Source organism: Centrocercus urophasianus, unplaced genomic scaffold (genome assembly GCF_019232065.1).
Source record: "Centrocercus urophasianus isolate 14NV4802_14NV808 unplaced genomic scaffold, USGS_Curo_1.0 seq_532, whole genome shotgun sequence".
Taxonomy (NCBI): Eukaryota; Metazoa; Chordata; class Aves; order Galliformes; family Phasianidae; genus Centrocercus; species Centrocercus urophasianus.
In genome coordinates this window covers 13473-23188 of record NW_024885125.1, presented here as the reverse complement: position 1 = coordinate 23188, position 9716 = coordinate 13473, and the positions used below count along the sequence as shown (strand labels likewise).

Below are 9716 nucleotides of genomic sequence, written 5' to 3'. Positions count from 1 at the left end.
GATCAACTTGATCTGATTTAGTGGTTGGCAACCCTGCCAGCAGCAGGGACTGGAACTAGATGGTATTAGAGGTACCTTCCAACCCAAGCCACTTGATGTTTCTAAGGAGTCTCTGAAAGCTGTTGCTACAAAACCTATGCTACTGAGATTTAAAAAGTAAAGCAAGAAATGACAGAATACTGAGCTTAAAAGAAGAGATTTTTTGTTTTGTTTTGTGCTCTTCCACACTGAGCAGTGGACAAAGAATATGACAGACAGAAGTCTCATCAACTCACCAAAGAAAACAGTCATGTTTCAGGTTGGAATGTGGTTGAACTCACCTGGATCTGTGGTGGGAAATTCCATTTCTATAACAAGCCAGGATTATTTACAGTACACTCAGGTAGGAGTTCAGCTGTACCCAACCACTACTCGACAAAGGCATGCCATAGTGCTTATGATGTGGAGATAAGCATAATACTAGAGAAAGTTATCAGAAGGTCTCTTTGATTTAAAAAAATGAATTGGGCATAGTCTTTTACTAGATCATAAACAGTGCACCCAAATAAATATATGTGAGCACGCAGTTATGTGGAAGAGGCCTACATATTGTGATTTGCCAGAATACCTTGCTACCACATGACAGTGGTGTCACATAGAGACACTAATACAAATAAATAGCTGGAGGTGTTTATTAAAAAAACAACAATTTGTGCTTGATTTGAACATAATGGCTCCACTCAGGGTAGTAATGGGGGTGGAAAGCCCTGTTCCCAGGGCGTAACCACAGCCTTGCTCTCCCCAGGGAGATGCATAAGGCCAGTCTTGTTCTAAAGAATTTGAGGGTTTTTTCCGCTCATGAACATTTTATCCAAGGGTGGGAGGGAAGGAAAGTGCATAGTAGTGGAGCGGAGCTGTTTGTTGGTAGCTAGGAAAGTTACAGTCAGATAGGAGAGGCACCTAAAGCAAATATCACCATCACAACCAAACCCCTCCCTTGGGTCCAGCATACAATCCTGCTCAGGTGCCTTCACACGGTAATCTGGGCATGCACAATTGCTGCCTCCCACAGCATATAAAGTGCCCCACGAGGAAATAACTCATATTCAGCACAAGGGAGGCAATCCCAAAATGAAGGTTTTCTTCGTCCTCCTGCTGGCAGTCGTCCTGTGCACTGACCCAGGTAAGATAGATCTCCATCATCTCCAGCAGATCATCAACTGGAAGAAAAGATGTGTTATGGGTTTTGATACTGAGGGGGAAAATACTGGTCCAGTTGTCATAAGATGTTTGCTTTTTGATGGAGTGTCTCGTGTGTTGCAGGGGAAAACACAGTTCCTCCCTGGTACTGGTGTGATCCTAGTATGGATAGATCAGCTTCTAGGCAAGATACATCTTAAAAAATTTGGAATTTAACTGGGAAAGAAAAAATCCTTGAATTTAACTGAAATCAAAATTACTAAAGTTAGACCACACTGTTTGATATTGTTGTTTTATTTTGCTTTGCTTTGCTTTGCTTTTGAGATTCTTCTTCTTCCCATCCTATTTAATTGGACCACCACAACATTTCTGCTGTGTTTTTGTTCCCACTTGTTTTCTTACTCATTTTAAAAGTAGCTTCTGATGCTACACAAGTTGTGGGTTAGAAAGGAGAAGAGAAAATGAGAGAATACCACAGAATGTCATTTTCTAGACTGAATGGGTGGGATACAGGCAAAGCAGATTTGAAACTTTTCTGGTCTGACCTGAGAAAAATGTGTGATTTAAAAACAGCTCTTCCTATTAGTAGAGAAGAAGTAGATCTGAACAGAAGCTTGTCTCAAAAAGCAAAGGGTGGTTAAGAAATAGGCTGAGAAGCTGTTCGTACAGACCATCTCCTCTGCCATCTTCCATAAAGTTGCTCTGAAACGTGACTTTTTGCTGCACTAATAGATAAATGTGACAGTAAGTTGTAGCACTAGATTTAAGCTGGGATTTGACTATTTGCTGAATCAGACATTTATGTCAGAACAACTTGGACATGAGACCAAGTACATAAAATCTCTTCTTGTTTCAAATCTGTTCTGCTCTGAATAGCACTCATTTCTAATTATGGCTTGTCTGCGTCTTAAAAGAGTATTTCAGGCATTAGGGTGTTGAAGAAATCATGAGACAAGCCTGGCAGTCAAGGAGTTAAGGTACATACACACATTCACAGCATATTAGCAAATCTGCAAAGCTTCAGTTGTGCCTTGGGGCATGGGTGGGTAATAGGAATGGGTAATTGCACCATGCTCTCACTCCTTGGGGGACTACTTTTCATTCGGGCTAGGCATTTGTAAACTGCAATGCTTATTCTGCCTTTGCTTGACCTCTGCCTCCACACATGTTAACAATGTTGAGCTGGGTCACAGAGAGATGGACATGTCCATGAGGGGATGGGAACATGTGGCAATCTGGTTGTGAGATTCTGTTTTCTAAGAGGTACTATTGGATAATAGGTATCACAGGTTGATCAAACTGAGAAAACGAGCTGAAAGAAATCTTTAAAATCTCCTGCTCTGTTCCTTCCTTACCTTCTCCTTCTTTGGGCTTTCTCCATTTGTCCCAACCCTGACCACTGTGCCTCACCTAAGGCTTTTGTGTACAACCCTCCTGTCTATAGAGGAAGACAAACAACATTGACCAACCCTTCTGGGAACTTCATCCTTCCATCTCTGCTCAGTTCACAAGGTGGGAATATCACAATAATCCCATTCCTGAGAGGAACTGTGCTGGGCATCTCAAATGCTGAGGAAGGAATAGTCTCCTTCCCGTTGACTGATGACTGAGTCTCCTTCCCATTTGCTTCATCTCCTTCAACTGCTTTCTTGCATCCTCAGTGCACTACCTACATCTGAAACCACTCCACCACCTACTAGATTTTCCTCTCACCTCAAGCAAGTAGGACATCCTCAAAGCAAAAATGTAAAAAAATGCTGTTTTCCCAATAACAGAGGTAGTGTCTTCCTTTGAGCATTCACAAAAATGATCCTATTTCCCAGTGCACGCATTAGATTTGGTTACCTGGAGAGCTTCAAATGGATTTTTGTTATAACATCTCTTGGTCTTTTGCAGGTTCTTCTTTGCAATGCTACAGCTGCAAGTCAAAACTCAGCAACAGCAACTGTCAGGAATCAATGAACTGCAAGGAAAATGAAGTGTGCAAGACAGATGTAATCAGTAAGGCAAAGAGGGGGTGGACAGCATGGGGAATGGATTGTTATTGGAGACTGGCATGGTCTCAATCTCAGGTGTCCATGTCTGCCCCACCAATTCTACATACATCAGATGGTATGGGCCCGCAAAGCTCAGCATCCGTCCCCAAAAATTATTTGGTGAGAAAGGGATGATGTAAAGCTTTCAGAAAAGTTCTAGTTTAGGTAAAAGTGACAGAAAAATAATCTTTGTCCCTTGGTGATAGCTAGTGCTGTCATCGATTTTAAGTGCCTTAGTAGTAGTGTTGGCAAATATTCCCCTCCCACAGAAAGAAGAATGTTATTACACCTGTGGCTGAAACAAATTTAGAGACATGATTTATTGGCCATGGTGTTGATGGCATGACTGTTGAACTTGATGATCTTAGAGGTCTTTTCCAACCTTAATGATTCTATGATTCTAAGTTCAAATCTTCTCCTCTCACTGGCTGTAAGGGTGTGATTCAAAAGGCACATACTTCTTGTATCTCTTAAATTCCTCAGTGTTTACCAATGGATCATGTGAAATAATAAGCACTATGCTCAGTGCAGTGCCAGAGTCTGGAAAAAATCTCAAGAGAGCACAACTGCTTTGTTTAGCACATAGCAGAGCAGGGCACTAGTGGTTAAGCACATGATATTATGAATAACATATACAAATGTCCCTCTTTTTTTTTCTTCCTTAATAGTAAGAAGTTTTTCTTATAAGGGAAATCGTTAAGTTTATAGCTTCACGAACCTTGGCTGGGATAATATTTCATTGAGTCCTTGGAGTAATGGTCCTGTCTTCTTTTCAGGGGTGATAGGGTTCTTCAGCATCATCAGCAAGGGCTGTGAGGCAACATGTCAAGAAGACTATCAAGATTTCAAAGTGGGCAACAGGAATGTCTCCTGCTGCACCAGCAACCTCTGCAATGTCAATGCAGCAGGAAGTGTGAGGAGCAGCTATGGAATGGCAGCAGGGATAACAGCCAGTGTGCTCTTGACCTTCCTGAACAACAGACTGTGAAGAGGAAAGAGAGCTCCTGTGACCACAGAAAGTCTTGAAGCACCCCTGTTACGATGGGAATTGTAGCCAGATGCAATTTGGTGTGTTGGGCATACAGCATCTTTGGAGCTGATGGCAGATCTTTGCCTTATGATAGCTTCTTTATTACTGTTGTTGTACTGCTGTGTTGCTGCTAGATGAGAAAGCGTGTGTGTGTGCAATCCACCGAAAATAAAATATACTAATTTCTGAATCCAGTGTGAGTGCATTGCATGTATATCACTTACCTATGTATTCCTGCACACAACAGTTGGGTGTGTTGTATATCTGGTGATTGTTCAACCTTGTTAATTGCTATGTAATGACGTGTGTTGAGAGATGCCGAGAGATTAGGGACATGGCTTAGTGGGCATGGCGAGGGGTTGGTGGTTGGACTAGATGATCTTCTCCTTAATCATTCTATGATTCTATTATATGATTTCATGCCATTACACATCAGAATAGAGTTGGCATCCATAGCTCCAAATCTTGAGGGGCTCTGATTAATGACAAACTCTAGAGTGTATATAACCTAAGAAGACCCACAAAGAGCAAATATCTAAAGAGAAACTTGCTTCCAGCCAAGAGATCCCACAATCCTGCACCTTGTTGGTTACCACACAGGACAAAAACATTGCTCACCTTCCCTGCTCCATGTGCATATGGTCACTCATAATCCCACAGCTGTAGGATCCTTGGGATGGTGGGCAGGACTGCACAGCCAGATAGCCAGATCATCACTGTGGGCAGTAACTGTTGGAGTGAAAAATATGTCCTTAGTGTGTCCTGGTTAATCTATGTGCGACCTAAGATTGCCTGCAAATTCTGCAATTGCCTGCACATCTTCATGATGGCCAAAGGTATCGTGGTTGGCAGTGGCATCCTCTAAAAGCTTTCATGTCCCAACAAAACATTCTCAAGCTTTCTTCTCTAAGTTCCACCCTGATCCATTTGTCATGCCACAGCCTGGCACACAGATTCTGCCACAAGGTTGAAAAAGTGCTGATTTCAAAGCCTAGTTTTGAAGGAAGGGTGGAGAAATAAAACAATAGAGGTTTCATTTTCCCCTCTAAGCATCTTGATTTTGTAGTTCAGCCTAATGTTTGGGTCACATAACCAGATGCACCCTATGTTGGATATGGTTGGTTAGAATGAGGAGGATACAAGTGTGGTGAAAAAATGAAAATATTGCCCCATCCATAGAGGTCTTCAAGGCCAGATTGGATGGGGCCTTGGGCAGCCTGGTCTCATATTAAATGTGGAGGTTGGTGGCCCTGCATGTGGCATTGGGGTTGGAGATTCATGATCCTTGATGTCCTTTCCAACCCTGGCCATTCTGTGATTGTGTGATTGTGTGATATTAAGGAAAAGAAGAGCAGTGGAGATAAATAAAGGAATGAAGCTGTTTCCACTTCTCCTGAGGTATAGGGGAACAGAAAATTAGGATAGGAATTGTGTTCCCTGAAAGTTTGTTGAGGCCCTGAGGATATCAACAGAGTACACTTCCCTTTTACAAAATTCACAAAAATTTCCTTCTTCACAAAAGATTCAACATATAAGACCCAAATACATGGAAAATCATTTCAAACTCTCTCAGTCAGTGGTAGCAGTAAAGTGTCTGTGTGCAAGGCAGGCTGTACAGTTTTATCTTCACTCATATACAGTTATAGCCTCTCTCTACAGTTACGGATTCTATATTATATAACTTGCCCTCCCCATGTAGGTTATTTTATAAACTCAAGTGTTCTCATCTTGCACTGGGATAACTTCTACAGCATTAGGCAAAACTGTCTGCAAGAAACTCTCCAATAAGGCCTCCAAACCTTATGTGTGTAGAGATCTGAAAAACAAGTTAGAAATCATAGAATCATAGAATCTTTAGAGTTGGAAGGAACCTTTAAAGGTCATCTAGTCCAACCCTCCTGCAATGAAAAAGGACATCTACAGATAGATCAGGGTGTTCAGAAGCCCACCCATCATTGAATGAATTTTGGAGAATAAAACACATGTTCCTCTTCCCAATATACAACAAAGGAACAAAAGAATTCCTGGAACTGCAAAGGATGTGCAGAGCCACAGAATGAAATAAGAAAAAAACATCAACCTGGTAGAGGTGAGTCATCAAGGGTTGACCAGATCACACATAGCTGTGGGATAAGGGTCAGCATCAAATTTTGGATGAGGTCAGAGAGATGTCAGAAGATTACGACACTGTCTGCTGTTGTGAAAGAGAAAAACACATAAATCTTTGGTTATAAGATGTTGACAAGCTGCTAATTGTAGGAAGCAGGGAAGGGGTTTCCCCAAAATAAACTGAAATGAACCATCTTCCCCCTAAGATGCCTGTCTCATTATCAGCAGAGCAAGGATATGGAGTAGGTGAGGTGGCTTGGTTGTTTTTTTGGTATTTTTTTTGTCTTTTTCCAAGCCTCCAGAGTCTAAGAGACTGGAAAGCAGGGTTATCCATCTATACACACCCCAGCCAGACTGCTTTCTGTGTGGACAACTAGCTTCATGATCTCTCTAGCCCAGAGGCTCATCTTTGTGTAAAAGGATCCTTAATACACTACTACTCCCATGCCCACTTTCTCAAATAATTCCCAGGTAGTCAGAAATGTCTACATCCAGAGACTATTCCCTGGAGTCTGTATGACTGTGATAGCCTTTTTGTGAAGACTGGGATTTCAGCTGTCTGGAAATGGTCAAAATATGTTAGCCAGATTCTTGATGTTTGGTGAGATGCAGCCTCTTTGACCAAACTGCAGTTACTGGAGAAGTCAAAAACTGAATGAATAAAATATTCTCCGGTATTTATTTTCTCTGTGTCAAAATCTATGAGGGAGTGTGGTTTATCTGCGTTATAGCACACTGATTGGTTTGATTGGATGGGTTGGTTGGACTTGATGAGTTTTAAGGTCTTTTTCAACCTGAGTGATTCTATGATCCCATGTAGCACTGATATCTGTTTTGTGGAGGCACAGGGAAGCTTAGGATTTTCTTGATGGAGCCAAGAGGTTCTACTGGTTGAAACCTTATGTCTGTATTCTACAGGCTGAGAGAACTATTTTTCCTCCCAGTTTTCTCTTTGTACATATTCTGGAAAAGAGTACATGATTGACAACTGAGTTATTTTTCTCTCTAGGGATACATCTGGAGTTTTTATATGTAAACACAGAATAACAGAACTATAGAATCATTAAGGTTGGAAAGGACCACTGAGATCATCAAGTCCAACCATCAGCCCATCCCTACCATGCCCACTAAAACACATCACTCACTGTGACATGCACTCTTTTCTTGAAAACCACATGGGACAGTGACTCCACCATCTTCTTGGACAGCCTATTCCAGTGTAGTACAACTTTTTTAGAGAAGAATTTTTTCCTAATATCTAACCTAGCATAAGGGTAGGGATTAGGTAGCTTAATATGAAGAAGGTGTAAATGCAATAGGCTGTGCCTGGGATGGAGGCAGTAAATAGAAGTGTAGGAAGCACCTACAGAAATAATGTGGTGCACTGGTAGACCTCCCTGCTGCTTGATATGTCCTGGAACAGCACTTGCAATAATGCACTTCCTTTTCCATTCAGGTCACCAACAGACAGCCTTAAAAACAAGCTGCTAAATTCTGGGAAGGACTAGGAGGTGGCACAGTAAAGTGGAAAAATGACTCACCCACAAGTCAAAAGCTGGGCTGGGTCAAGGGCAGGACCAGAAAGAGGTCTGCCTTTTTAGGTCCCATGAATGCAGGTTGGCAGAAAGCCTAGCTTCCCCTTCTTCCTTGTAAACCCCTAATAAACACAAACAGGACTTGTTCCCTCCTGCAGCCTCTTCCAGCCCTGTGCTTAGTTCGTGGCATCTTACAACTCCACAAGCCTTTGGCTGAAGGTCAATTTGCACTGGGAAAATGGGTTGAGAGCTGTTTGCTGGATCAAGAATAACATTTATTTGAAAAACAAGGCTATTTTTTATTCACCCGTAAAAGTTGTTTCTTGACATTGCTGGCTAAGCAGTGCTATCAGTTTTTCTCCTATCTTTTACACACTTTCTTTTACACACTTACCAAGAGGCCTGAAGCTTACAGTCTCTTTAAGGAACTTAATCTATCATGTATACAAGAGATTCCTAAACTTCCAGGATCACTGGCTTAAATAATAAGCAGTTGCACAATAAACTGGATTGTTTCTTATCTCTCAAATATAGGAAAGGTCAAGCAAATCTGACCCAGAGTGACTGCTTTGGCATATCTTCTATGGTAGGAAGCATTACAAATGTGCATTTTGAGCAAAATAAAAGTGTTTCTTGGATTATTGCTGTGGTGTTGTATTTGCTGCTAGTAGTGTTACTAGTCCTCATTATCTCTGTGGATAGGGATTAGAGCATACAGCATTTCCTATGGCCCAGCAGCATTAACACCCAGTATATGCACCTGATTCTAAAAGTGTCACCAAGGCCCCTTGAATTCAACCCAATTTACAGCAGCTGGTTAAAAACATTTGATGATATTAAAAAAAAATCCCTGTTTAAGGACCAGCAGTTCCTTGCAATGCTCCACATTTCTTTTGTGGCCCAGGGCAAATTACACAGCCTCTCCATATCTCTATCTTCTACAGATGTTATCAGGTCCAGTCTATCAAGAGATGCACAGAGAGTGACTTTAATGGGGCCAGCAGAGAGAAGTAAGCTAAAAATAAGCCAGAACAGTCAGCTAGCTAACAGAGCCAGAGAACTACCCGCTACCCACCCACCCTGCACAGCCACATTCCTGTTCCCAATTATGCAGAAACTGTTGTGCAACCAGGCTTTTCATGGTTTGAAAAGACTGAGGAAGAGCCTGCAGTTAACCATGCTCTTGCAGTCATAAAAACAATCAAAAGACCAACCCTTTTATTGCAGAACATCCCTCAAGTAACTGCACCTGTCACTCACCCTGGGCAAGGCTGGCTGGGCAAGGCTGGTGGAGCCACGCTCATGCCATGCCATCTTGACTCATCCCAATCCCACCCTGTCACATAACAACTGTGTGGCAGTTTCAGCTTACTTTCAGCTCTGCTGATGCCCTTCTAAGTTAAACAACAAAACTCCTTGCAAACTTGCTGCACCCATTCGTCCTCTCAATCCACATCTTCACTCACTGATATTCACAATCCACAACTCCTGCTGCAGTCCTGATCTGCTCTTCACAGAATTTCTCTGATTTGCATCCACAAGCCCATATTATGTAGGCATCACGCTACAAATTTAGCAGTTCATTAAAACACCTCTTGCTATGTGGGAGGTGAGGCACTGAAACAGGTTACCTAGTATTGTAGTTATTGCCCCATCCCTGGAGACTTTCAAGGTGAGGCTGGATAAGGCTCTGGGCAGCTGATCTAGATGTGGTGTCCCTGTTCATTACAGAGGAGTTGGATTAGATGGCCTCAGAGGTCTCTTCCAACGCTAAGGATTCCATTATTCTATGATTCTGTGTAGACCAGTTTCTATGGGAACCTGGGC

General features: G+C 42.1%; 1 protein-coding gene across 1 annotated transcript; it reads left to right on the top strand.

Annotated features, from left to right (window-relative positions):
• Positions 1–1110: 1110 nt before the first annotated feature.
• Positions 1111–4203, top strand: PSCA (prostate stem cell antigen). Its single transcript, XM_042835537.1, has 3 exons — positions 1111–1162; positions 3076–3180; positions 3992–4203. Exons 1-3 carry the CDS (start codon positions 1111–1113, stop codon positions 4201–4203), a joined length of 369 nt encoding a protein of 122 aa, XP_042691471.1.
• The last annotated feature ends 5513 nt before the right edge of the window (positions 4204–9716 follow it).

Excerpts from the sequence above, each read along its gene's own strand:
- PSCA (XM_042835537.1), top strand. The coding sequence starts at position 1,111 with ATGAAGGTTTTCTTCGTCCTCCTGCTGGCAGTCGTCCTGTGCACTGAC. Across the intron at positions 1,163-3,075 it reads CGTCCTGTGCACTGACCCAG|GTTCTTCTTTGCAATGCTAC; the intron begins GTAAGATAGATC and ends GGTCTTTTGCAG. Across the intron at positions 3,181-3,991 it reads GTGCAAGACAGATGTAATCA|GGGTGATAGGGTTCTTCAGC; the intron begins GTAAGGCAAAGA and ends TCTTCTTTTCAG.